Source organism: Bombus flavifrons, chromosome 5 (genome assembly GCF_040668555.2).
Source record: "Bombus flavifrons isolate JBK064 chromosome 5, iyBomFlav1_principal, whole genome shotgun sequence".
Taxonomy (NCBI): domain Eukaryota; kingdom Metazoa; phylum Arthropoda; class Insecta; order Hymenoptera; family Apidae; genus Bombus; species Bombus flavifrons.
In genome coordinates this window covers 1713138-1739620 of record NC_138446.1, presented here as the reverse complement: position 1 = coordinate 1739620, position 26483 = coordinate 1713138, and the positions used below count along the sequence as shown (strand labels likewise).

General features: G+C 31.3%; 5 protein-coding genes and 1 long non-coding RNA gene across 9 annotated transcripts in view; 3 read left to right on the top strand and 3 right to left on the bottom strand.

Annotated features, from left to right (window-relative positions):
• Positions 1-175: 175 nt before the first annotated feature.
• On the top strand, positions 176-7569 carry LOC138180044 (sodium/potassium-transporting ATPase subunit beta-2-like). The gene is made up of 6 exons (XM_069113463.1): positions 176-600; positions 5187-5327; positions 5512-5631; positions 5793-5974; positions 6058-6331; positions 6517-7569. Exons 1-6 carry the CDS (start codon positions 453-455, stop codon positions 6618-6620), a joined length of 969 nt encoding a protein of 322 aa, XP_068969564.1. The 5' UTR covers positions 176-452; the 3' UTR covers positions 6621-7569.
• Positions 7570-8640: 1071 nt separating this feature from the next.
• Positions 8641-17318, bottom strand: LOC138180043 (sodium/potassium-transporting ATPase subunit beta-2-like). Its single transcript, XM_069113462.1, has 7 exons — positions 16864-17318; positions 12512-12652; positions 11923-12039; positions 11603-11784; positions 11310-11411; positions 10951-11122; positions 8641-10114 (listed from the first exon to the last, which is right to left on the bottom strand). Exons 1-7 carry the CDS (start codon positions 17012-17014, stop codon positions 10002-10004), a joined length of 978 nt encoding a protein of 325 aa, XP_068969563.1. The 5' UTR covers positions 17015-17318; the 3' UTR covers positions 8641-10001.
• LOC138180049 (uncharacterized) lies at positions 11986-12738 on the top strand. Its single transcript, XR_011173190.1, has 2 exons — positions 11986-12110; positions 12182-12738. It is a non-coding gene; the product is annotated as an uncharacterized LOC138180049 (long non-coding RNA).
• A 1228-nt stretch (positions 17319-18546) lies between the features above and the next one.
• On the bottom strand, positions 18547-20805 carry LOC138179778 (sodium/potassium-transporting ATPase subunit beta-1-like). Its single transcript, XM_069112917.1, has 7 exons — positions 20421-20805; positions 19978-20163; positions 19637-19753; positions 19358-19530; positions 19124-19219; positions 18758-18923; positions 18547-18695 (listed from the first exon to the last, which is right to left on the bottom strand). Exons 1-7 carry the CDS (start codon positions 20554-20556, stop codon positions 18547-18549), a joined length of 1023 nt encoding a protein of 340 aa, XP_068969018.1. The 5' UTR covers positions 20557-20805.
• Positions 20806-20922: 117 nt separating this feature from the next.
• LOC138180124 (polymerase delta-interacting protein 3) lies at positions 20923-23670 on the top strand. 2 transcript variants are annotated; one of them, XM_069113635.1, is made up of 7 exons: positions 20923-21081; positions 21656-22074; positions 22158-22381; positions 22466-22521; positions 22633-22852; positions 22926-23134; positions 23269-23670. In XM_069113635.1, the coding sequence occupies exons 1-7, from the start codon at positions 21005-21007 to the stop codon at positions 23345-23347; spliced, it is 1284 nt and encodes a 427-aa protein (XP_068969736.1). In that variant the 5' UTR covers positions 20923-21004; the 3' UTR covers positions 23348-23670. The 2 variants fall into 2 exon arrangements, with proteins under 2 accessions (XP_068969736.1, XP_068969735.1); XM_069113634.1 differs by having other exon boundaries at positions 21656-22089.
• A 397-nt stretch (positions 23671-24067) lies between these two features.
• centrocortin (cerebellar degeneration-related protein 2-like) overlaps positions 24068-26483 on the bottom strand; it is a 51705-nt gene continuing 49289 nt past the window's right edge. For all 3 annotated transcript variants that reach the window (XM_069113632.1, XM_069113633.1, XM_069113631.1), the window contains exon 7: positions 24068-25747. In XM_069113632.1, coding sequence (XP_068969733.1) covers positions 24503-25747 — 1245 coding nt within the window. In that variant the 3' untranslated portion in view covers positions 24068-24502. The remainder of the gene's footprint in view (positions 25748-26483) is intronic.

Genomic DNA, 26483 nt, shown 5'->3' with positions numbered 1-26483 from the left:
TGATCTAATACGCATCAACACCATGATCCAGCACACTTGTGGCAATGGATAACAACTACCAGGACGATTTTATGTACGTGCATGATTGACACGTCATGGCAATGGACGGTTTGATGACGATGGTGGGGGTTTAAGGAGGGGCAGAGAGAAAGAGAAAGTGGCAAGAAAATAATAGTAGGGAACGAGACAGAGAAGAAGCCTCCACGGATGAAGCGTGTTTAGTCAACCTGGTGGCGCTGGACAACCAACTGTCGGCGGCGGAGAAACTGTTAGCCGACTTCGAGGAACTCACGGTTTCGGTGCAGCGAATCTAGAGTGCTGTTGGTCGTGTTGTTCCACATACAACTGTGGATTGTTTATCGTGCGTTCGTTATACCAGAATCGCGAAGAAAATCTCAATACGTGGTTAGTGCGTAACTTTCTAGTAGAGAAAAAATTCATTTGAAAACGCGATGGTCAGCAAGGATTCGAAAATGGTCACCCCGGAGATGGCAAATCCCTATCTGAAACCGCCGAGCATATCAACCAGCCAGTCATTAAAAAACTTTATTTACAACCGTGAGACCGGTGCCTTTTTCGGCAGAACAGCCAGTAGCTGGGGTAAGTTGTGATGATCTATCTAATTGCCGATCGAAATTGTATCGAGTATTCTATTGATTTCGAATTGAAATCGGAACAATGATCCTTTTCGATCGATTTTTCAAAGATAAATCATTTCATCTTAATGTTGGCTTTATTTCTTATATTTAATGATGTATGCGTACATGGCAATATAGTCCTTGATAAGATGTCAACATTTCAATATTTTTTCTGTTTCGGTAACTTTACAATTCATAAGAGTAGATGAATATAATTACTTTTTCTTTAATTGTAATCACTACATATAGATAATTTAGAAATATTATTTTATTGTTTTCTATATGTGTTAATAAATGCACATGTACGTGAACGCATCTCTAGAGAAATGTGCAGAATAATTCACAAAGTAAGATAGAAAATATTTTGAACAAGCAGTATACATGTTCATTTTATGTAAAAAACTTGTTTACTTCATATATCATTCCATTATTTGAGTAAACATTGTAAAACGTTAACTATAATTAAGTATACGTTATTTTCTAAACAGTCTTATATGTTTATTAGTCTTATTTCATGGAAAAAGGAATGAAAAAGAAGAAATAGAAAGAAAGGAACTAACCTTTTTTGGTAACTTTCCAGGCAAGTGAATAGAGACAACAGGTAGAAGCTATACTATGATCACTTCGATCAACAGATATATTTTTCTTTCTTATATATAGAAATTATAAAATGTATACAATAACTATAAACTTTATTTTCGGATATTTTCCTTTCGAAAACAAATTTCGGACTGGCGGAAGTTCGAAAATAAATTTTATAGATATTTTATAAATTTTGTGCAAATACATCAACTGAATAGCAGAATCAACCAGTTTTATTTACTAGGACCTATTGATTGAAGGATCATTTTTGTCCGTAGACTTCGGTTTACTGAAGCTAATTTGATTTTTCAATTACTGTTTTAATTAGTGTCGATTTCTTATCTTTTAAAACGACAAGAATGTGAAACAAAAGTTCGAAGGTAAAAGAAACACTGGCAGAAGAAACTATAGTATAAATTTTGGTAATCACGTGTTTAACATATTAAATTCATTTACATAAATATTTCAAAATATTACAAGTGCGCGTAGGAATATGTAGGCAATTTTAATTATAAATTCAGAATGCATTGTTCCGCACTAAAGAATAAGTGGTATTTTAATTACTTTTTATTTCTAATAATAACACTATTTTAAAAAATGATCTAAATACAAAATTTAAAACGTAAAATATGACTTTGCATAAATATTTGCAGTCTAATTATGACAACAATTAAGTACCCATTTCATACTAGCTATTTATCTAATCATCTAACATTTTAGAAATGACTTTTGTTTTTGCGCCATATAATTTTAAAAAATTATTTTACAAATAATCGTATTGGACAAAATATAAAAAAGCTACAAGTTTTGTTTTTTATAAATGATAAAATGTGATGTTTTATGTGATGTTACCATATATTTCAATCATTAGGTTGGCATGGTAACAGTTGGAAACACACCCTTCAAAAGGGCAGAACGCCACATTATATCAATGTTGGACGCCATATCGAAGTAATGAGATTATCTGTTAACATTCGTTTGATGTTTCCAATATAGAAATCGCATTTGAATTTCCTCTCACCTTATTTACTAATAGAAAATTATATCATGTACCTAACAAGCTATTTCAACCTGCAGATTTAGTTAAATTTACACTCTATATAAAAATATACACGTCATTGTCTATCGTTAGATAAATTTCATAAAATCATTGAAAAATGTACTTTTAGGTGTACGAATATTTTATAACAAAACACTATATCTATATATATAAATTGCGTTGAATGTTGAGAAGCAAAGTTGCGAGAAGCAAAATATTATTAATAAGAGAGATATATAATTTCAATCAACCAAGCAGTAGCGTGTCTGACTCTTGAAAACTGATCTGTAGAGCATCGAGTTACGAATGTTACGATAACTTGTCTGCAGTTGTTTCGATAGTACACAGAAGACCCACAAAAAGCATAGAAAGCTAGAAAGAGAAACGTGAGTTTGCGTCTTCTTTCGTCTAATTAGCTCAGAAGCCTGTCGTTGTTTTGCAGTTTCTTGCAAATTGTATTCACTGTTAAAATATATCCTACGATTTATCCCAGCCTTGAGACTAGCCTCGCCGTCATATTATATACCCTTGTATTGTTTCCTCAGTTCTCTTCAACCGCTTAGAATGTTTACTCTGTTGTGTATCTACGTATCGATGTATCATAAAATGCCGGAGTCCTCTTGTACAATTGAACTAACGTTATTAGTGAAATTTTGCAGATCATTAATACAAATTTTACATTACAAATTGTGTGATTATCTTATTTAATGTAACGTTGTAAAATTTTAAAAGAAAAGTTTACATCTTGTCATTTGTCAATTCGCTAATATCATTACAATTAGTAAACTATTATGCAAGAGAGTCAGGTGAAAAGAGATGGGTATCTTAATTGAAGTTTCTCATTTGTTTGCAAATAACAAAGAGTATAAATGTACTCTTCCCCATGCTAATTATAAAAAATAAATAAAAGATATTAAAACATAAAGTTATGTGTTTTAAAAAAGGTTCATTAAAATCAAAATGAACTCCTGGAATTATATTTATGGAATTGTCCCAATTAAATTTAACAAATTAACGAAGAATGTAGACTTATGAATATCTTAAGCTGGACGGAAAGCAAATATAACGATTAAGCACGCGCATGTAACCTTGATTGGTTTGGCCAAAATAAAGGTAACGACAAGAAAAAAAAAAAAAAGGAAGGGAGAGAAAAAGACGGAAGCGCGAAGCGCGGCTAATTCGCGGTGCACACAACGGTTTGTTCGGCTGAATAGCAATTGTTACAACTTCCTTTAGCGCAAACGCGTACAACGAGGTCAATTGGCGTTAAATGGAGGCATTACGGCATTATGTAACTTAGGGCCATTCCGAAGGGTACACCCACGCGACCATATCATACCATAGCTTTCGTTCAGCATCACTCTCCCGAAAATTTCGAAAATTAATTTCAAATTCGTCGCTGCAGCAGTTCCGCTCTTTGTTCAAGAGATTTTCTTGTAGGTTTCTGAAATAACAGTTCTAAATTTATTACCTCTATCTCCAAAATCTAAATACGATATAATGATTTATTTAAGTTTTACATTTATGAAACCTAACATTATTTTAGTTAAGGGAATAATATACCACAGGGTAAGTACAGAAACGGAACCTAAGTAGGATTTTGCTTCACCTATGAAATATTATAATGAATACTTAGGAGAAGGGGAGGGGAAGGGACAAAAAGGGGATGATGTGGCATGAAAAAGTAAGACAAAAATAACGAACAATGTTTTGTGTTTTGAAATGAATATATTTGAACGTTGAACTTTCGTTTATCATTTATCAATCAGTGAGGAATGAAAGATAAAATTAATACGAATATTTTATTCAAATATGCTTTGAAAACAGTTAAGCCTCTTCTTTTTTTACCTTAAGAAGCATAAAATGTAACTTTCTGAGGCATCGATTTACAGTCTTTGTATAATACTTTGAATTTTGATTTATATGCTGTACTTTGGTATCTTGTGTATACTTACAACCAATTGTAAGCAAGATAGATCACACGTACATGTTTTTCATGTCAATTTGTTAGATACGTTTCGGGAATCTGCGCGAAGAGCAAGACGTCAAGAGTCAATTGCTATGATTTTTACAATATGCTGACGTCTGGTAGATCTAATGGAATTAATCGGCGCGTGGTGGTACGCCGTGTAATATAGGTTAATTACATTAATCGTTGCCTCAATTCAAAGGAAGATCCAAGCGTGTGGTCAAGTGGAACAATTCAATTATGTACCGATTCAATGTCTCGCAAGGTCGCTTCTCGGATTCCACTCTTCACTAAAATGACCTCTTGGGTAGCGCTTTGGTACCAAGAACTTCTTAACCCTTCTGCGTTCGTACAACTGCTATCTAGTTATTATTACTCGATATAAATTTGAAGTTATGGTTTAAAAGTTTATCGCTCCTATTACTTATTGGAATGAAGATCGAAGTTTGAAAATGGTAGGTAAATGAGAAGCATATAGATGGGAGAAGTATAAGTAGAATTAAATAGACCACATGTAGACACAAAAAAGATACAAGTTATATTTCTCAGTATGTAAAACTGAAAAAACATTGTTGCACTCGCGTAATGTTTGCAGACAATGCGCATGTTTATGAAGGATTCGATACACGCGAATCACATTTAACAAATCCAATTTGTACTTTACTGTGAATGATACATAGTAATGTGAAACTATGCAAAAGTTGAACGGAAATGTGTATAAATTGAAAACGGAAATATGGAAAATGAGACTCGGATGTAGTACGATTGAGCGCTGTGCCGTGTCGTTAATTGCTCCGCTTCAATCCTGGAAATTACTTGGATATTTTTCAATCCTTTTCTAAGCTCGGCGAGTATGAAATAAATAAAATCTGACATCAATGGACAATGATGAAATTTGATATCTTTTTCTTGTAATTAGTGGTTTGAACTTGATGAGTAATTAAATTTTGTTCTTCAGGTAAAATAGGATTATTCTATTTGACATTCTACGGGGTACTGGCTGCATTGGTTGCAATTTGCTTCTGGGGTTTCTTTCAAACGTTAGATCCAAGGATACCGAGGTGGCAATTAGAACGTTCAATAATCGGAACAAATCCTGGTAAACACACATTTAGCAAAATAATTGCACGTGAATATTTTTACACATAGAAAGTACAGGACAAAACATGATAATTCACATATTTTGAAGTTTTAAAATAGAAAACTCAACAAAAACGTACTTATCAGGTTTTTCTCCTGTGATGTTTACGTGAACGTTCGTTATTGTACATCTTTATTTATAGGATTAGGATTTAGGCCACAGCCACCGCTCGAAAATGTAGAAAGTACCTTAATTTGGTACAGAGGAACCGATAGCGAGAACTTTAAATTCTGGGTTGATTCTCTAGAATCGTTTCTGAAAGGTAATATTGAAATATAATATTCTTATTTAATGTAATTCATATTTAATTTATAATTGTATAGAATAATATTGTGACACGAAACATTTTGTATAATTTTATTTTATAATTAAATGTTACAAGGTAAGAGAACAAAGAAATTATGATCAGTAATAATTTTTCAGATTACATAACGCCAGGTTCAGTTCCCGGTCTTGGTGCGAATATTAATAAATGTGATTACAATCAACCGCCACCTCCTGGTAAAGTCTGTGATGTTGATGTTAAAAACTGGTATCCTTGTACGAAAGAAAACAAGTATAATTATCATAAATCTGCACCATGTATATTCTTAAAGCTTAATAAGGTAACATTTTTGGAGCACGTTAACTTATAGTATCCTTAAAAAGTCTGCTCTTCTATGGTTAAGGTATAAATATATATTTCTAGATATACGCTTGGAGACCGGAATTCTACAATGATACCAATTCGTTACCACAGAACATGCCTGTCGATCTCAAAGAGCATATCACCGGATTAAAGAATACTCGTCACCTTGACACGATTTGGGTATCTTGCGAAGGAGAGAATCCTGCAGATCAAGAAAATATAGGACCAATTGAGTATATCCCACGAAGAGGATTTCCCGGTTACTTTTATCCTTTCGAAAATTCAGAGGGTTACCTCAGTCCGCTGGTAGCTATACACTTCGTCCGACCTCGCAGTAAGTGTTAAAGAAATAGACAAAAATTTCGGACGGTCTTGACTCTTTAGTCCTTTAATGCTTTGACTTTTCAAGTGATTAGAGAATTAATTCGATTAATCTGGACAAAGTCATACGAAGTAAATAATTTTCTTTCTACAAAGTTTTTTGAATATTTTTGTATGGAAAAAAATATTTTGTTGCAGCTGGGATTTTAATAAACGTAGAGTGCAAGGCGTGGGCGAAAAACATAAAACACAGCCGTCACGACAAAATAGGTGTGGTCCATTTCGAAATGATGATAGATTAATGTCCCCTAAGTACATCTCTCTGGTCTCTCCTTTGTTAGCGTACAGAAATGCAATGCGAATCTCATGTTTTTTTATTCTTCCACATAGCTGAACATTTTTCAAACGACTCTAGAAGCCGTCAGAAATCGATGACCGCTGCCAAAGTGTGGAAGAAACTTTTGTCAAGTACAAAGTTGAAAGGACTTTTGATCGAAAGTCTAATTTCTATTCAATTTCTACGTACTAAGAAAAAAATGTAAAATTCCAAATCATTTTACGACTTTATACTTCTCGTTTGGTTTAGCAGGATAAAGAATTTACGAGAAACCATACGATTAAAATAACGTTTACTTCGTTGATGATATTAAAAATAATGTATTTATGAAGAAGAAACGAAGTATATTTATTATATATGAAAATAAGCTTCTTTTATTGATAAATAATAATTATGTGTTCTAAAGTTATGTTTTAATAATGAATATAGACAATCGTTCTTTACTTAGTGCTAAACCTGAGTATAATATATCATTTCTATGTTACATTTTCAGTTGTATAATTAAGTTGTGATTAATCAATACAAATGTTGGCTTATTCCAGATTTTAATTTCAACCTACTTGCATTAGTTTTGGTTTAAATGATAATTTTTGTCAATTGAAACTCATGAAAGATTTGTGTTATATCTAGAATATTAATGGTAAATATTTGATGTTTTAAAACAGATGAATATATATGCCTTAAATTGTTAACATATTGAATGGAAACTAATTGCTTAAGAAACTATATTTAGGCTGCTATATAGATATTATTTTGGAGATTTTTTGTCGCGAAAATTCACGTCTACTAATATCTCTTGAGAATAGATCTCTTAAATAAAATAACAAAGATAATATATATATATAACACGTAATATATATTTTATCTTTGTAAATATATACATATATATATTTTTCGCTTCTGAAATATGTAAATGTATTATATGTATACATATATTTTTATAGATAAGACTTTTTTCTTTTAAACTATAGATTTTTGTCATCTATCTCAATGATATTAAACACTTACTAAAAACACTTTTTGGAAAGAGAAGACTTTAATATCTGTTTATTGATAGCAACAAGTTATATAAACAAAACTATGTACCTATATGATAAACATGAAATTTTACTCAATCTTATTTCAATCTTAGTTAATGTCAATATTTTTATGTTTGTAACTCATGCAATGCGACTATTTAAATTTATTACTGCATTTATTGTTCAATATTAAAATGAGTTAATAAACTATCGCCATAGACATTCTAATCGTGACAGATTACTGGCATGTGTTATTATTTGTCTACAGCATTACATTAAAAATAATGGGTCGATAATGTTTTCTTATGTGTATGAAATTTTTATATAACTTCCGTAAAACATTTTAAACATTTTAATTATTATGAACTAAATGGGCATATGCATGTAAATATATGAATGGTGTAAATAAATACTTATAGTCAAACGGGCATACGCATATTTTCAAGAATATCATTTAATTGAATGTTTGTAAATATATTTATATTAATTTACATATATTTATAAGAAATCGGTACATAAAAGTATAAATTTCACTTATTGTTTTCTTTTATTATCCCAGTTGGATTGGGAATAAGTTGTTTTTGAAAATATTTTGGATTGAAAATCAGGACCATATACTCGAATGAATGATTTACATAATTAAATTTACATTTATGAACGAATTTATCAAAATATATAGTTATATATATAGTTATATATTACGCATATCATAATTAGGCCCGATAATTAAAGTGAGTTTCGTATTTTGAAAATATTACAACTATATGCAAAAAATAAAGTACCATTTTATAGAAGAGGAAATATTATTTTTTTATTTCTGAAGTGCCTTGTTTGAATATGATGAGTTTGTATTCTTTCACCATTATTTTATTAAATATGGTATTAGCTATATATAATAAATTACAAAATTTAAGATTGTAAGTGTAATAAAACATCACAGTTTCAGCATATAATTATTATCCAGAATTTGTTCAATTTTAAAAGTTGTTTTTATTTATATGTATAGTTAGATACATCATTATTATTATCAGCTTAAAACTACTTCCTAAACAAGTCTGTGTAGTAAACGCTATAAACGACATAAGTACATATATTCAATAAGTACCTATATATAAGTATGATTTGAATAATTAATTTGAATGTTGCAGAGTTTCGAGATCTTGATATTTTCCATCGGTCTCTCTTCTTAAATATTGAGTAGATCGCAAAGGATAATCTTAACTTCTTATATTTCTGGCAGAAAAGATAATGGTATATTTTAATATTTTAGATACTGTTGTAGATTTTATATTGTTATTTAATTGTAATAAAAATATTACTGGGAAAACTATAGAGAAATTCGTAAACGTTTGAGTATAAAGAGAACTTGCAAAAATATTATTGTTCATATACGGAATTATTTATAGTATCTTAAAAGAACATTCTATTTAGATCAAAAAATTGATTTCAAATTACTGTTTATTTTGTACCAATTTATTTTTTAATTTGATTGACATTAACTGAAGATTCAAATATAGCAAAAGCAATTCTTTTTGACTTATTATGGAAAAGATACTTAAAAATTATTTATTTGCTATATATATTATGTCTATGTACATGAGCCAATATAAATAAACAACATTGAAAATATAACGAGGTAATAACATGTTGCTTTGCATTTTTCTTACGCCTTGCTATTTACCATGGTAAACTATGAAAAAAGTAAAAGATATAATCGCTGTATATACAAGGCATTCTTCTTTGTTCGTTTATGTCTACTCCCATAATTAATGTTATAAGCATCATTAAATATATAGAACAATTTCATTAATCTCACAAATCTGGTATATTTTAAATACATTTCTCCTTTTCTTTTTATATTTCGAGGCAGAATTGCTTTTTCAAAACCATTTAATTTAATTTATAATAAGTACCAGTAGCTACATAATATATTCTCTCTTAAGATATAAACAGTTCATATGAAAAAAAAACTTTTAGTTTAATGAAATAGTGTCGATAACGATTTATCTAAATTTCGTCTTTATAATCATAATAAGTGTCGATGATTAATAAATATTTTATTTTGCAGCATATTCGTCAACATTCAATAGTGAAAATAACCACGGAATCAAAATGGATGTATAGCCAATCCAAAATATATATAATAGCATTTTTTGATTGCTGCTTACTCGCCTGTTATATTTATACAAATCCTAATTTTTCAATGTATGTTTCTAATTTACCAAAATTTTATCGATTGGTTTTTCCGAATTTACAGCGTTCGTAAGCATCTTGCATTCCAGCTGCTGCATGATTTTATTTTGCTTTTTGTACAAATATAAGTATGATCATTCGTCGATCATAAGTTCAAAATGTACCAGGCCATGTTGCTGATCTTTGGTTGCATCATGTTTTATATTCTTTGCCCAAGCTCGACATTTCACGTTGATTATTCGATTTCCTGAAAAAGTAAATGACAATTTTTTAATAAGTCTTTCGAAAAAGGGTACTATACGAAGATCACAGTAGATAAATATACTAAGTCTATTTATATAAATATATTTTAAGTTCTTCCCCTGTAATCTTCATAATATGTTATGTATATCTTCATATATCAAACTATTAGATTCGAGCTTCCCAAATTTGAAGTGTTTCGAAATTCTGAAACATCTCTATTATTGTTTTCATGCTATGTTATCTGAGGCTTAAAATATTACATCTTGTAAGAATCTTGCAGTGCATTGTTCAGAAATGTAATTCTAATGCACCGTATTGCTTGTGTATAAAGATGTATTGACTAATGAAGTCAATTGTGAGACGAGACAACATGTGTACGTAATTTTAACACTGTTTGGCCGATGACACCTTTCATGTCACGATGCACTGGATTTTACTGGTTTTAGCTGGAGTGTATCATTTGCTTACCGTACACACAAGCAGGTCGGTCAACAGGTAAGTAACTAGTTAATGAAATATGAGAACGATCTGTAATCTTATTTTATCAGCTGAAAGCCGATCACTTTTCACATGTTTCGAAAATTAACGAAATGTTAAGATTTCAAAATTTAGAAACTTTGTATTGAATATCTACCTCGACATGTGTTTACAAGATAAAGAGGTTTGGAACTTCATAATCGTATTTAGATAGTAAAGGGTTTCAAGATTTGGAATTTCATTTCGAAAATGTCGTCCAACAATGAGGTCTGTTTAAACGATAAAGAGTTGCAGATTTGAAACTTCATATCGAAAATGCCTTCTAAGATGTATTTCAACAATAAAGAGTTGCAGTCTACTTACTTGCTGGCCGAAGAAAATGCACAGCTGCAACGGGACTTAAATAACCAGGAATATTTTGGTATGGATAATAATATCCTGGAAATCCGTGACTTTCGGGATAATAGTTTAGTTCACCAATTACTTCATTATCATGAGGATATGCACCTTCGCAAGATACCCACACGGTATTTAGCTGCAAAAACAAAAGAAGTAGGTATAAAGTGCTATACTAATTGTCAAATTTTATCTTTATACATTTCACTGCCTATATTTATTTTATATAATTTGTTCTATATTCAAATATATTCAATCATTTTTGCAGTACTTTTGAAATGTGTTTTAAATATCAACTGATACAATTAACTGACCGACTAACTAACCCATGAACTGTTGATTGATTTAATATGTTGCACAAGACTTGGTGGCATATCGCTCGGTAAATCTTTGGTGTTGTTATAATATTCTGGCACCCAACCGTATATCTGAAAAGTAATATGTTCATAAATTAGTTGATAAATACAGGCGAACATTACAATAAGTATGGTAAAATAATACTAAATAAAAATTCTACGTTAATTAAATTCGATAAAGTCGTTCAAATTATTTTTATTTTTTGCATGACCAATAAAGTATATTATTAGTGGAATCAGTAAGTAATAGAACCATAATATACCCTATTTAATTTAATAAAGACACAAGGAGCTGAGTTGTTGAAACCATATTGCTGACTAGGTGAGCAGGGTCCCCAGTTGTTCACATCAACTGCACAAACATGCCCAGGCTTAACTGGCGTGTTATAATTACAAATCTGTTGATTTCTACCGCCATTTGGTAATGTCGACGAATTAATATATTCTACGGAAAATGGGCAATATTAATATCGTGATAATTCTTTAACATGTAAGTATTTAATTTAATATACGATATATTATATAGCTAACAAAATTATTGGTTAATCTAGTCATTCTATCATTGATATATGTTATAATTTACCTTCTAAAAATTTATCTAATAAGCCCGTCCACTTCTGCACCGAGTTGGGATCTGATGAACTATACCAAATTAAGGATCTTTCATCAGTATTTTCGGAAATCGGCCGAAATCCTAGACCTATGAACAATTGAAGATATCCTACTGTTAGTCATTATATAATAATGGTATTCGCGGTACTTTCTCAAATGGTGAGTAAAACAAATTATACAAGATATTCTACCTAAGCATGAGTAAATAAAACATCTCCGTTATTTTTAAGGACATGAAAAAGATTTATTTGCAAAAGTGATATCGTATGGAGAAGACTATGCTAGTAATCACTTTTTTGTAAGTGGGAAATTTATGAAAATTTCAAGGTCAGCATTAGCTTTTTGAATTATACGTGAATAACATAAAGTTAAATATATCATTTTGTTTTATACGATCGGTACATTTGTTATGCATGTACTTACTATTTTTGATTATCGAAATTAGTGTTCGATTTTCATGCAAGTGACCAGCATGATATAAGGAATAACGAGTTGATTTTCACTTTTATGAAGTATATTTATATTGTTTCAAATATATAGCAGAGAATATATAAATTTACCTGGATTGGTTCCTATTATACTTTCCTCCAGAATCCACCTTGGTTTTTCATAACTTAGTGTAGCTAACAGTCCTTTCATGCAAATAGCAAAGAGCAAGGCCAACACGCTGAAGAAGCAAGCATAGAATGCTCCAGTGATGGCTGGAATAAAATAGAAAATGGATCTGTTAACTAAACGATTGTTTTATATTATTGTAGTCAATAAATTAAGGAAGAAGTTTCAGCTATTTCTATTCCACTTTATTACTAAATACTTTGTACGTGAAAACAAATTAACCATTATGTCCTAGGTTACTTGGTGCAATAGACGCAACTTGTATGAATGAAATATGCAAATTATTTCAGATAATTTTAGCTTTTCATTTTGCGTAATACAGCCTTAATCCATGCACGATAGTTATAAAAGCACGTGGCCTCGAAAATTTTCACCATTTCAACGATTGAAAGGAAAATATTTAAAGCGTGGGCACTGTGCCAAAGTCTGATCTAAATATAGTTCCTTTTTTAAGAGTAGTATACGCCACTGTGATGGTTACTTCTGCTTCCTGTTCTTGATGCGAACAATTTTTAAACGTATATTCATTTCCAATATATATATATATATATATATATATATATATATATATATATATATATATAATTAAACTTGATAGTACTGGAATATTAATTAAACGGCAGAAATTAAATTGATTACATTTTATCGCTATAAATAAAACTGACTATATTTAATTAATATAGTATTGTTTCAATAGCATTCTGTTGCTAAAATGAAATATCAGAAATTAAAGTGAAGTAGAATAATACTGCGTCTGAAAATAGTGTGGTGAGTGCAGATATAATAATTATAGGCTCAGAAATCCATATTTATCACAGTGGTTCAACCTGTTCTACAAGAAACGGAATAATCATTGTATGTGTATACTGCACATATATAATGGAACATTTACAGATTCAAAACACGTTTCTTGTTACGGATGAATGACACGAAATGGGTAAAACCTGATTGCAACGTTTTACTAATCGTTAAAAATATTGCCATATCCAGGCAATTTGTGTTTTACGCAAATTTTATATTTTATTGATAGACGTAATATGTAGGCAAGAAAATACATCGATGTTAAAATTGATGTTAGCCTTACGTACAATGGTACACGAGAAAAATAGCCTTTCAAATGTACTGTTTTGCAATTCTTATTTTCTGCTTTGAATGGGAGGATGAAGAATATTTTTTCGTCAACATGTTCGCTAGTGGGTCTGCGCGTACAGTAACTAAGTAAATTCGCAGTAATTGCAGTAGTTAAAACTTCCTATCTTTTTTTCCGTTTCCAGAGCTCAATTTATTATTTGTCGACTGAGTCGCAAAATTTAACGACACTGGGAACACGTGTGGCTATTTACGCATACGTGCTAACAACATGAAATACGAGTATTTAAAATTCAAATTGCTTCGGCCTTTATTTTTCCTGTTCATTTATACATCTGATACACTAATAGGACAGGAAGATTGGGGTTCAAACATCATTGCTTCAAGATAGTTGAAATAGTAGGAATTAGGATCGAATATTCTTTATTTGACATGAAAATAATAAAAAATAGATCAAATAATTATTTCGAATAAAGTAAGAAATATATTTGAAGATCATATTCTTTGCAAATAAATTCCAAAATCTTATCTGGGAAATAAATTATTTTACAATATGATTTTTTGTAATAGATATCATAAGTATGTCGCATTTATGCTCTTACCGCATTAGAAGAGATTAGAAGCATTAATATCAATAAATCGTGACAGAAGTTACTTCCGCTCTAATAAATCTTATTCTTTCTTCCTCTCGCTCGCTTGTTCTTTCACTTTCTCCTTTCTTCTCTCTTTCTCTTTTCCACACAGAGAAAATCTGATAAATGTAAAAGGTATAAACATGTTTTCAAGATAAATCCACTTACCCGTCACCGAAAGTTACAAAACCAAGAAACAAGTTTTGTAATGTACCTACTATATATTTTCTACTTAATTTATTGGGGAATTTGTTATCTCCCAAATTGAGGAATATTCTGCGTAGTTTTTAATAAACTTTGTACACCAAGTTTATTAGCTTCTTAAATGTTATTGTTGTAGCTTATTAAATAAATTTTGTACATCAAGCTTTTATTTATTATTTTTATACAAAAATAAATATCCATGAGTTTTACCTAGGCTGATAAAAATAATATAAATTTACACAAACCGATCTTGATAAAATTATACCTAATTCCATCGCGCGAAACAAGTAGAATGGTATGTATCAATATCGAAGGTTAATACCTATAGATATAGGTAGATGATAATTCGCGTAGGTTTCGAATGATTTATAGCAGAGATTATATAAACCTTCAATTTAAACTTAATATATAACATCGATATACACACGCATACACGTCACAGAACACCTATTATTTTTAGCATATTTAACACTAATATTGACATTTTACTTGAGTTTTAAAAGACGAAAATAACTATTGCATTAATGTTGAATTAAATGGAATTGTATGACTAAATTATGCTACAAATCGGTTGTAACTTTTCAAACAGGTACTGAGATTCCAATATGCAGTTATTCCTAATGCTGTTTTGATTACGTGTTCGGTTAAATATATATTCAGGAGCAGCATGCACATGTTTCTTTGCTCGATAAACTATTCAGGACTTGAAGTTGATGCTGGAAAAGGTTGCTTTTTTGCTATCAGATCTATAAAAAAATACATTTTTTTGTTGATTGATTGTTTTGATTTATTCTATTCGGTAAAAGATCGATAAAAAAATGCGTATGAGAAAATTTGATATACAATCCGAAATTATTCAACGCAATAAAAATTCAAATTTTTGCTTACCATTAATCGATGTTCGCGTCTTACGCTCTAAAATAAACTTTATATAAAACTTAGTCTTCGTGAACCTGAATTTATTACGTACGTACATACAGGTCATGTTTGAAATGTAATTTAGAAATGCTTGGTTGCTGCTAGTCATCTATATTATGTTAATACGTTTTAAAGTTCGTGTATTATTTACGTAATCTCGCTGTGGAAACTTTCCACTTTCTTTTTTAATATCGAAGGAATTTATCGATGTACTATCGTATATCACCAGATATATAAATTATCTACCGTTAGGTATTCTGTAATTAAAGGGGAATATTACTCAGATGGCACTACAAGATAAGTTGTAGCTAGTGGCTATCTACCGTGTAATTATTTTAACCTATTGGCATTTAAAAGTACAGCAATTTAAGAAAAAAAAAAATGATTGCGATTTATCTTCTATATAAATAATTTAAGAAAACGAACAATTATTGAATTAAGAATGCAGTATAAAATATCGTGTATTTTTCGTAATAGTTATAAAAATTCAACGTGTCTGTGTGTTACTTCGTTCTATTTTTCTTTTCTTGGTTTTCGCTGACTGAAATGCAACAAAGTTTGAAGTTATATGAACGTATCGGAGCGGCTTAGAAACAAATAAAGCAAAGTGAAGAAAGTGCAGAAAGACATTTAAACTATTCTAAACGTGTGTCAGAATCGATCATTATCGAAACTAACAGTGCGTTTTTCAGCATTGTGATAAAGTAATGAATTGAAGTTCAACGAAGCTTTAAAAATTTGTGTAAGAATCTGTATAAGTGTACAAGCCGGATTAATATAATTTCTACTTTCTTATCGTAACTATATTAGTTACGAGCAGTCGAGAGTTTCAATACCATTGATAACAATTAAATCTGTTAGTATTATATATAGTACGTCTATCGAACTTTTTATTTAGTTCGAGCTAACGCGAATCCTATCGTTTCTTTCATTCCGACTTAACCTCGCCGATACTTATTTCCGGTCTTCTTATTATTGCAAACAACACACACACACACATACACATACACGATGCATGAATCTGATACATTTTACAATGTATCAAAAACAAAATACGAATGTGCGTATTTATATAAAATGCATTAAATTTCTCTTTTGGATAAGCGCGAAAGACAGTCGGATTATGAGAAACACCGAGAATACTACGAACTCATCCCGTTGGTATGTAACAAAGTCAAGGAAGCCCTAATTCTCGGTACTTGATTTAAACATTCAGCTTGACTTCACGCTTATCTCGCTGACATAGGGGTTAAGAATTTCAAAAATGATTTACCACTAAAAGGTTACTAACATATAATAATATAACAATATCATTATAATTCGAATTAAAACGACAGAGCACAACAGGATCGAAACGCGTCTATGCAGCTCGAAGCACATGCTATTCATGCGCTCATATAAACATACCATTCATCCAATGGTCTCTAATTATTAAATTATAAGAGAATAATTACCCCATTTCTTCCCCGTGTGGCCGCAGTAAGTGCCTTCGACTGGATCGTGAATGCAATCTCGGAGAGCTTCCCAGCGCGTCTTTTGGTCGGGTGCTCGCTTGTAATCGATCTCATAAGTACCATTTTGCAATTGCTTGCCCGGCATGTTCATCTCAGTGACTATCTCGTGCAACACTTGCGCAACTCTATCACTCGATTTTAACGCGAAACTCTTGATAAAAATACCTTTCGATCGTGTCTCAACGTTATATTTATTACGTATGAAAAACGGAACCAGTATGAAAAACTGTAAGCTCGGTTCGTCTCGTTCAGCGAAGTTGTATTCCGCTTGAGCTGAAACAGCTCACTACTCTCGCTATCTCGGAGACAGCTAAGCGATACCGCGTGTATCCAAGCTCGGTAGCGGTGGCGCAACCACGATCGGTCGCGGCCCTACGTCTACCGATCGAGTAGTGGGAAACGCTAAGATATATCAGAGAACCCACACTCGTTGCTTTATGGTTGACTCACACCTAGCTGCCATCGAGAGCTCCTTCTCCCGGGTATTGTTTCATATCAATCGATCAGTCTCATGACTGGACCACTACTTGACCGGATAATATACGTATGCAATATTTTCTTATTAGGTAAATAAAGCTACATACTCGTTAGACCGGATGTTACGCGCAAACCAAAGATCGATTTCCTCCGCTATTCCTCTCTTCGACTATCCCATTATTATAATAATTTTATTTGAGTTATTTAACCTTGCTGTATTCTTCTTACTTCTTCATTGCGTTTGTATCTCTTTGAGGTTCTGTCCCACAATTGAATTGGCATTAAAACGGCTATAATGGAATATATTGAATTTTGAAAGTCCCTGTATAACGCTCGTAACAAGACGATCGCAGTATGTCCTCGTTTATGGAAAATACCGCTTAAACATCGTTGATATTTTAATATACAGTGAATACACAAGTAAATCACCGAGTATTTTCTGTATGTCATTTATATCGATGCAATCTATGCGTACTAAATTTATGGAAATTATCAAGAATTCGTACTAATCTGTGTAATCGATTAATAAGCTATTTTATTGCAGATGATGGCTTTTAAAATTTACATTTAAATCGTAAATTCTATTATCACTTACTAGTTGTTAAATTAATACAGCAAATATATTTTTTTCGTAACTATGTTCGAAGTAAAAAGTGTATTTACGATTCAAATTTACTCTACAAATTGCTATCTCATATTTTTAATCGTCACCGTCAATTTCTTTCACAATTTCTTAAATAGTGATTTATTAATTCGTATTGTGCCTTGTTTTCATTCAAATGATACGCGGCAATTATATCACGAGGTATTGGATTTTATCTTTTCGATTTTAGATTATGCAATCGCGTACAGATCAGAAGCAGCGAAGGTCAAACTATTTCACGTGTTTCTTATCGTAGGATACATAAAACATACCGTGGATCACGCTTTACTGTAAATTGGATTTCACACGTTTTAGTTGGAATGAATCTCCCTGCATGGCCACGCATAAGGTCGAATATTATTGCAATTAAATGACAAAAATTGAATTGCCGACGAGCAAAATTTTTTCTTCGATTTTTTATATCATAAAAATAGCAAAAAATTCTTATCGCCTTCCATGATTGTATAGCGAATTTAATTCCCTAATAAAAAATTAACTTGTCATTAAACAAACGAATTATTAGAAATAGTAAATTGCCAATAAGTTTTCTCTCTTGTTTTACCTGTCATTATTTGAAAATCTAATGAATAACGGTGATATTGTTCGATATTATAAGCCCATAAATAACATTCCACTGTCACTAGTCTATTTCCTGCAGTAATTGTAAAAATAATAATAACAAATAAATTTGCGAAATAGAAGCTTCATACTTACGTGTTAAATTTCTAAATTTTAATGCGACAATAGGGGAGAGATAACCTGGTTGTCCGGTAAACGGAAAATATTGGACTGGAAATGCAGGATTTGGAATGTATTCTATTTCTCCGATGTGTTCTTTATCAACGTTATTTGCTCCATCGCATGATAACCAAATGTAAGGCTTACAAAAAATACATTTAAATATTTCGCTTATATTTAATAAGAGAGAATATGTACAATTAATATGTATAATTAATAAGAGAGAATGTATTCGTAAACATAATAAATAAGTAGAAATAAAAGAAATAAAATTATAGTAATACTAGCGTAAGTAAGAAAAGAAATTATAGTAATAGTAATAATTCATTTACTAAATGAAACCTTTGTAGATTCTCGTACTGCTTTCTTCAATTTATCTGGCATATGATCTGGCAGATTCGAAGAATTATTATAATATTCAGGTATCCAATCGAACCTCTACAACATATATATATATTAATTTGAATATTAATTATGATATATATCATATATTTGAATATGTGCATTTTTCACGCTTAAAATTTTTTTATAAATGCAGATATAAACATCCGCAGTTTATACTTATGAGAAAATTACTTTATTAAATTTAATAAGGACACAAGGTTGGAACGGTTTTGTATATCCGTATGGAGGCTTGCTACATATTCCAAGAGATTTTATATCAAAAAAGCAAGGTTTCTTATTATGATTTGTCTTCGCATGTTTATTCTGACAATGTAAGTCATAGTCCGACATATTCTTATGATATTCTAAAATAAAAAATCTTAAGAATTATAAGAACTTATAAACAAGAATGAGTAAAAGGTGAGAAATGTTACAAATAAATATAATATATATATGTATTTCGCAAGATACCTTGTAAAAAATCAGACAAGGCTCGAATATATCTGTCCGGTCTGGTGCTGCTAAGCAAATTGCTCACGGCAATAATGGGTGATACAGCTGATATGCTGTTTGGTTTGAAAACTATTCCTTTAGAGAGATTTTACTTAATATGAGCGTCCATATTGGGTGCATTATTAATTAATTTAACATTATTCTTGTAAATAATCTTGTGACGAATCAAGTTACAAGAATAAAATACATCCATTGTTGAAATATTATACAAGATAAAAATTTATTGAAAAATAAATTATTTGATTTCTATGTTTGCAAATAATTTTTGCAAAATTATTTTCTTTTAATATTATTGATACCTGGACTACCAAAAGCAGAACGGGAAAGACGTACGCTCCTTGCGGAAATAGATTGTGTAATTTGACCAGAGTATTGAAAAAATGGTCTATCTAGTTTAGAAACATAATCTATACTGATCTTCATTTGTATTGCGAATATTGATCCCAAAACGGCAAAGAAGAACAAATAAAATATTCCTAGTTGACCTACATTTCAAATATATGTTTTACGTTAACACGTTTAATCGCACAAGGCTATAATTCTCCATGAATCATAACATAACAAAGCGTACAAAAACCGGATGTAACTAAATTAATGCAATGCATCAGTCGTCACATTCATTTCTATGATCATCTCATAAAATTTTATTTTTTCCGAACTATGCTGAGTTATGTGAACAGAAATACTAAATTGTAGCATAAAATAAAACTAGAATGCTTGTTCGAATTATTCATGACGTTACCCCATTCTTTCGCTGTTCTGTCAAGAAATGTCTTTCGATTATTATCCCAAATAAACCGCAGAAAGTTTCGAAGAGGTCCTAAATCGGGTTGCGGTATTCGACTTTTATAATACTCTTCATCATGTAAAATTACCATATCGAGGACTGATTTATATCTTCAATTTGAAGTTATGAGAAGAAAATTGACGAAAAAGTTATTCTAGTTTTTGAAGTTAGTTATTTTTAACAATCTTTTGTGCATTTATTTTGAACTGACTTCAAGGAAAGATACATTTTCGCGCGGATAGACAGATCTAAATATTTAAATGAACAAATATATATGTGTTAAAAATAATTCCATAATTTGGAAAAAATGTTTTTATCATTGATTAAACTTTCCTTACATTGTACATATTTTAAACATTTTCTTTTCGATATGATATAGGGGGGTTCCTAGAAGTCGTTAGAAATAACGTTAAAAAAGTTAAACATAGTAATTATATGAGAACTTCCCTTGAAGTGTAAGGTGGCCTACATAGTTGCATATCGCATGTATCTTCGATTCCATGATTCGCGTCAGTTTCGGGTAGTTGGATTGTTACGGTATGGCTGATGTGGGTCTAAGTTTAGATGACATAATTAAAAAATCAAAATCATCAGGAATGAGAAGCAGAGGTGGAAGGTGAGACGATTTTAAAAAATCAGTTATAAATTTGACTCTATTGTGACTGCTATATTATCGATTTTTTCATAACCTTAAAAAAATGAACCTGCAATTATCAAAAAGAAAATTTCGTTTTTAGAATATTATCTGGCAACAATTTTCAAGATTTTTCATTTCATGCATAATATTGGTTTTTTTAATCAATTTTTCTGTTATTTTATTGGTTCGGCAGATTTATTTCATAATTTGTGATTAATGGAAAAATACATCTTAAGTTAGAAGCTTTTCTATAGTGTTGTCAGGAATGATTAAAAATTTGTATTATTTTTTTACAGGCTTTGTATATAATTGTTATTTATATATATTTTCTCATTATTTCGTTTCAATAGCATACATAGTAATTACTATTTACTATAAAACAATGTTGTAATCTGATTAACCTTTGTTTATTGATATCTAACCTTAGTCTGTGTAATTATTAGTATTTCAGTATGACATTGTATTACGCGAACATTTATTCTTAGAAATGCATTACAGAAATTAAATATAATGAGCATGAAAATTAGCTGTTACTTTTCCGTGTTCTATATAGTATCCGAAGAGGTATTAATAGGGGTGCACGTGCTAATGGTTCACTAAGAGGACGAGGTTCACAAGTTATTACTGATGCACGATTTAAAATTATACAAAAGAATCGGGAGAAACTTACAGATGCAAGAGATAAACTTGCAGAAATTGCCAAACAAAGTGATGCCAGATTAAAATTGGATAAAATTCGTGCATCACAGTTTAAGAAAATAAAAGCACAGATACCTGGGATATCTCAAAAAACAGGTCGTAATGGAAGACTGTCTTTATCAACTAATAAAGTGCCTCCAATTATGCCACACGCCGTAGCACCAAATATTCCAAATAATTATATGCCACCATCCACTAGGGCGGTGGGTTATAGGTCACATCCAATTGCAGAAACTCATTACATGGGAGACATGAACATAGATTTTATTGATGGTACAAAGAAAATTGGTATACATATTTAATTTGGTTTGTAGTGATCAACGTGCAGGATTATTTAATGTCTTTCTGTATTTTAGATTATATGATGGAGTCAGTACCTTTAAGAAGAACAGTAAGTAACGAATATGCTCCTACACCACCCCCACCTCCTCCAGCTTTCAGTATTAAACCTACATCTTCATACACATGGGTAAAACCAACAAGCAGTAATGTAATAAGAATTGTACCTTCTCGTAAACCTGACGATGATCGAGAACGTGAAAGAGCAAGAGATTATAAAGTTATTGCACGTTTTCCAATGGTAATTGCTGTTACATATACTGGTGTTTGTCATGTCAGTTCTTTAATTTTGGACTTTTAAATTATTCGTAATTAATGATTTCAGGCAAAACCTGCTTCTCCCTCATATAAGGAAGATTGGAGTTTTGGTACAAAGTCAAGGTATATTTTTTTATTGATTTTGTTCAAATTTATTGTAACAAATAAAATAAAAAAATATGTAACAAATAAAATTTGTTACATATAATATTTGACTTATTGTTACTTTTACAGGACTATATTAGCAGAAGATGCAACAGATTCAAAGTATTATGATTCAAGAAGTCATAGAGATATTGGAGTAAAATCAAGGTTAGATTCAGTTCCGAGTAAATCGCGAAATATAGGTGTTTTACCTCGATCCAAAACAAGCTCCACTTCGTCATCACAATCGACTGGTTATCGGATTGTAGTATCAAATTTACAAGCAAATGTCACTCAAGAAGATATCAAGGTATAATCAAGTCAGGAGCATTAAGCGTATTTAATTCTAGTTCAACTAAAGAAGAAATATTCGTATATTACAGGAATTATTTGAGGATGTAGGAGAATTATTAGTATCCAGATTAGTACGACCAGGTACAGCAGAAGTAATTTATAAAACATTAAAGGATGCTACTAAAGCTGTTGAAACTTATCATAATAGACAATTAGATGGACACCCTATGAAGTGTCTCCTTGTAAATCCACGACCAAAAAATAATCCAACCGGACCAGCCGTTAGGTCGCTTACAGAGTAAGTATAATATTTTGTTATGACGAAATACTATTATGGTAAAAGAAGATTAAGTGAGAGGCTTTGTCATATTTTGTTATGACCACGAAGTTTGAGTAACGAATAAATATTTCCATTTTTATGTACTTTTATAGATCCAGAAGAAGTGTTAGTTCAAGTTATGTACAACCAAGTTTAGGAGCAGTACACCGTGCATTGTTCGATGATTCTTAATCAAATATATTTCAATTTTAATCATAAAATGTCATATATAATGGCAAAAGTTTTTATTCTAAATATTTTTAAAAGAGAAGGAAATAGGAAAAGAATCAAGAGATTAAAAGATGTATACTGAGAGCATGCTTCTGGAGAAAGGAGTTCTGACTGGAAATTGTATTTATAAAATGTCATGTATCTTATTTTTAATCTATATTACAATTGAACGAAATTAGCTCAATAGCAAATGAATTAAATGTTGTTATAAAGGACAGACACAAGAATGCTTATTGTACATTTAACACAGTCAAATAAAACAACAAGCATTTAGGAATTTTTAATACTTCGTTGTCAATGAGATCTCGAAAATTGAAGAAAAATGTTCGCATTAGATTGGAATTAAAGTGCAAAAAGTATATACTCGTCCTTCTGAGTATTTTATAACGTAACGTAATCGTAAATAAAAGAATAACAAGGCTATTTACAGAATGCTGTAGAGAAAGGAATTAGATCTTATTGCGATAGAATATGCTGACTATGATGAAGGTTTTATTTACTTGGTATAATAAGATGATCACAATATTGTTGTAATTTATAGCTATGAAATATAGAAGCTAATACTCTGTACATGCTATTAATGAAATGGACTATTGTCAGTTTTCTTGGAAATAGATATTAAGTTATGGGAGGAAGTTGGAGCAAGTATTTGGAATAGTTGACAATTATAATTCAGCATAGTAAATGGCACATAAATAATTTTATTCCTGGTTACAACTACAATTTCTAAAAAACGAACTCGCGAGGCACGACTCGATTTATTTTACTCATAAATCTCTTGCAGATATTATTGAATATATTAAAGTTATGTACCTTGGTTACCCACACACATTCACATGAAAAAACATATACAATTAAGATACAAAATACAATAAAAAATTAATGTCAAATAGTTTAGTATCTAGTACAGACGTTACTCACAATCGCTTCTCTTAGATATTCACAAGGTAGCACTGATTATCAATACTGAATAATTATTTCGGAAATAATTTAAATCATGTTCTAAGTATTTGTTTGACGTTAAATACTTAAAAAATTTGGAACTTAATCTCATTTGACTATATCTTACGTATAAAAGTTTCTTCTTCATTTAAAGGTATCGCGTATATGAATATTTTAACTTCTACGATTATTACTCATTTTAGACCTATTTGGCAATCGAAGAACTTCTGCGTAAGACATTTCTAAACGTTTTAATCGAGCGACTTCTTCAGACGCAGTGCTTGGTTTATAGTCTCTGTACTCGAAACTACTGTTCTGTTGATCATTGTTGTTCTGTATGTACACGTTATTTGAATGTTTTCCGGAATTGGGTGATTCTTTCGTTTTATTCGCATAACTGTATCCATTACAGACGAGACTACCATTTTGATTGGCGATTGTGAAAGGTCTGAACTTTTTCTTTCCACCGCTGTTCGACTTTGGTGGAACGGACTTAGGGTTTGTCGTCTGAACCACATCAGGCGTCGTTGGTCTCTCGATATACGACAATTTTCTATTAGCATTTTTCTTTGACGCTTTCTTTTTATAATTAAGCGCTATAGAAACCGAGCGATCCGTGTCTCGAATAATATCGTTTCTAGTTTTTGCCTGCGCAATCGTAGTTGTCTCGATATTTTGTTGTTCTTTAACTCCGTTCGATGAGACAGGCAATTGTACTCTGTAAGGCGGCTCAGATACGGCGGAGGAGAACATGGATGACGTAACGCTCTGATTGTCGTCCGTAGTCTCGCTTGGAACGTCCTCTTGGAGTAGAATCGGGGATTGCTGTTGAGAAGCTGTCGTACTCGTAGAATCATCCAGCAATGGTAATTTTTCTCCTTCGTCTTTGGCTTCCGCCGCTCGTTTAAGGACGCTGAATATTTCGCTGAATAATTGCCTGTATTCCGGTGTTTTCCTAAATCTACTCTCGAACGGGCTGTTATCGTCATAAATGCTGAACTTGCAATCTTCTCCGTCCGCGATAGAACAAAGGAAGGAGCCGGGCCTTCCTTCTGTTTGCGTCGCTTTATTGCTCGTCTCGTCCGAGAATCCAGAAGACGAAGTCTCGGCTTCGGAGAAGTCTGTAGGTGTAGCCGAGAGTATCTTTTTACCGCATACTTCAGTTTTGGCACGTGTAGCGTTTCCACTGGCAGGTTTCGTCGGCTCTTGTTGAATCTCTGTTTCCAACGTCGGAGTATGAAAGCTGTTAAATTCACCCGACATCTCTAGTTCCTCTTGTAACGACATAGGCGTTGGTACGCTGTCCTTTCGTCGTAGAGCCGAGCGTCTTTGAACTTCTAACAAAGCTTGATATTTTTCTACTAGCACTCTGTAGGGATTCTTCAAGTCGCTTTGTCCTTCGTGTTCTTCGTTCGTATCCTGAAAGCGAAATATAGTCGTTTTATACATAGGGATTTCGTGGCAGTGTCATAAATCTTCAGGATTAATGCAAAGTAAAATTATGAAAAATATCAGACGTAACAAAATATGTAGTGGGTAACGACATTTAACTCTAAAATTTTCTTCCTTCAACTAAAACTTGATTTTGATATATAATAAATGAAAATAATGGTTTTTTATTAGCTTGTAAGAAAAATTGATGATGTAACGATTCATCAGCACGAAGAAAATATAGTGGAAGTTCGTTTATATCAACGAAATTGTAGTAGTGCCTAATTAAGAACTTTAACTGAGCTTCTTATTATTTAAACTAGCGTTAAGCGTTAATGACATAAGATGTGAATAGGGGCATCCTTTCCGACATTATTATGTTTTTAAGAGGAAATGCTTCGCGAAATCTCATATGAATATAAACTCTTATTAATCGAACGAAAAATCATAGGTGGTTAGGAGAAATCTTATTATAAGAACGACCTATGTCCAACTTGTATGAACCAACTTGCCCCCCCCCCCGATAGTTTCATATAAACGTGGTTGTATTACATTAAAAAAAAAAAATACATCTACATCATTTAAAAATGCAAGGATTCTTGGATGAAAGGTACAGGAAACGCCAGATTTATAGGATGTTAAATAAAAACAACGATATTTGTTGTAAAAATGTTTTATTCAATATCATATAAATCTGGCACTTACATTGTACAATGCAATTTTA

What these genes read in the sequence shown, in the direction of transcription:
- LOC138180044 (XM_069113463.1), top strand. Translation starts at nt 453, where the DNA reads ATGGTCAGCAAGGATTCGAAAATGGTCACCCCGGAGATGGCAAATCCC. An exon ending in AATAATCGGAACAAATCCTG is followed by an intron (nt 5,328 to 5,511) that starts GTAAACACACAT and finishes CTTTATTTATAG; the next exon opens with GATTAGGATTTAGGCCACAG. An exon ending in TCTAGAATCGTTTCTGAAAG is followed by an intron (nt 5,632 to 5,792) that starts GTAATATTGAAA and finishes ATAATTTTTCAG; the next exon opens with ATTACATAACGCCAGGTTCA.
- LOC138180124 (XM_069113634.1), top strand. Translation starts at nt 21,005, where the DNA reads ATGGCTGATGTGGGTCTAAGTTTAGATGACATAATTAAAAAATCAAAA. An exon ending in TCACTCAAGAAGATATCAAG is followed by an intron (nt 22,853 to 22,925) that starts GTATAATCAAGT and finishes CGTATATTACAG; the next exon opens with GAATTATTTGAGGATGTAGG. An exon ending in GCCGTTAGGTCGCTTACAGA is followed by an intron (nt 23,135 to 23,268) that starts GTAAGTATAATA and finishes GTACTTTTATAG; the next exon opens with ATCCAGAAGAAGTGTTAGTT.
- LOC138179778 (XM_069112917.1), bottom strand. Translation starts at nt 20,556, where the DNA reads ATGGTAATTTTACATGATGAAGAGTATTATAAAAGTCGAATACCGCAA. An exon ending in CTTGTCTGATTTTTTACAAG is followed by an intron (nt 19,531 to 19,636) that starts GTATCTTGCGAA and finishes TTTTTATTTTAG; the next exon opens with AATATCATAAGAATATGTCG. An exon ending in AAAATTTAGAAATTTAACAC is followed by an intron (nt 18,696 to 18,757) that starts GTAAGTATGAAG and finishes CAATTACTGCAG; the next exon opens with GAAATAGACTAGTGACAGTG.
- LOC138180043 (XM_069113462.1), bottom strand. Translation starts at nt 17,014, where the DNA reads ATGAACATGCCGGGCAAGCAATTGCAAAATGGTACTTATGAGATCGAT. An exon ending in AATCAATCAACAGTTCATGG is followed by an intron (nt 11,123 to 11,309) that starts GTTAGTTAGTCG and finishes TTGTTTTTGCAG; the next exon opens with CTAAATACCGTGTGGGTATC. An exon ending in GCATTTTCTTCGGCCAGCAA is followed by an intron (nt 10,115 to 10,950) that starts GTAAGTAGACTG and finishes TTACTTTTTCAG; the next exon opens with GAAATCGAATAATCAACGTG.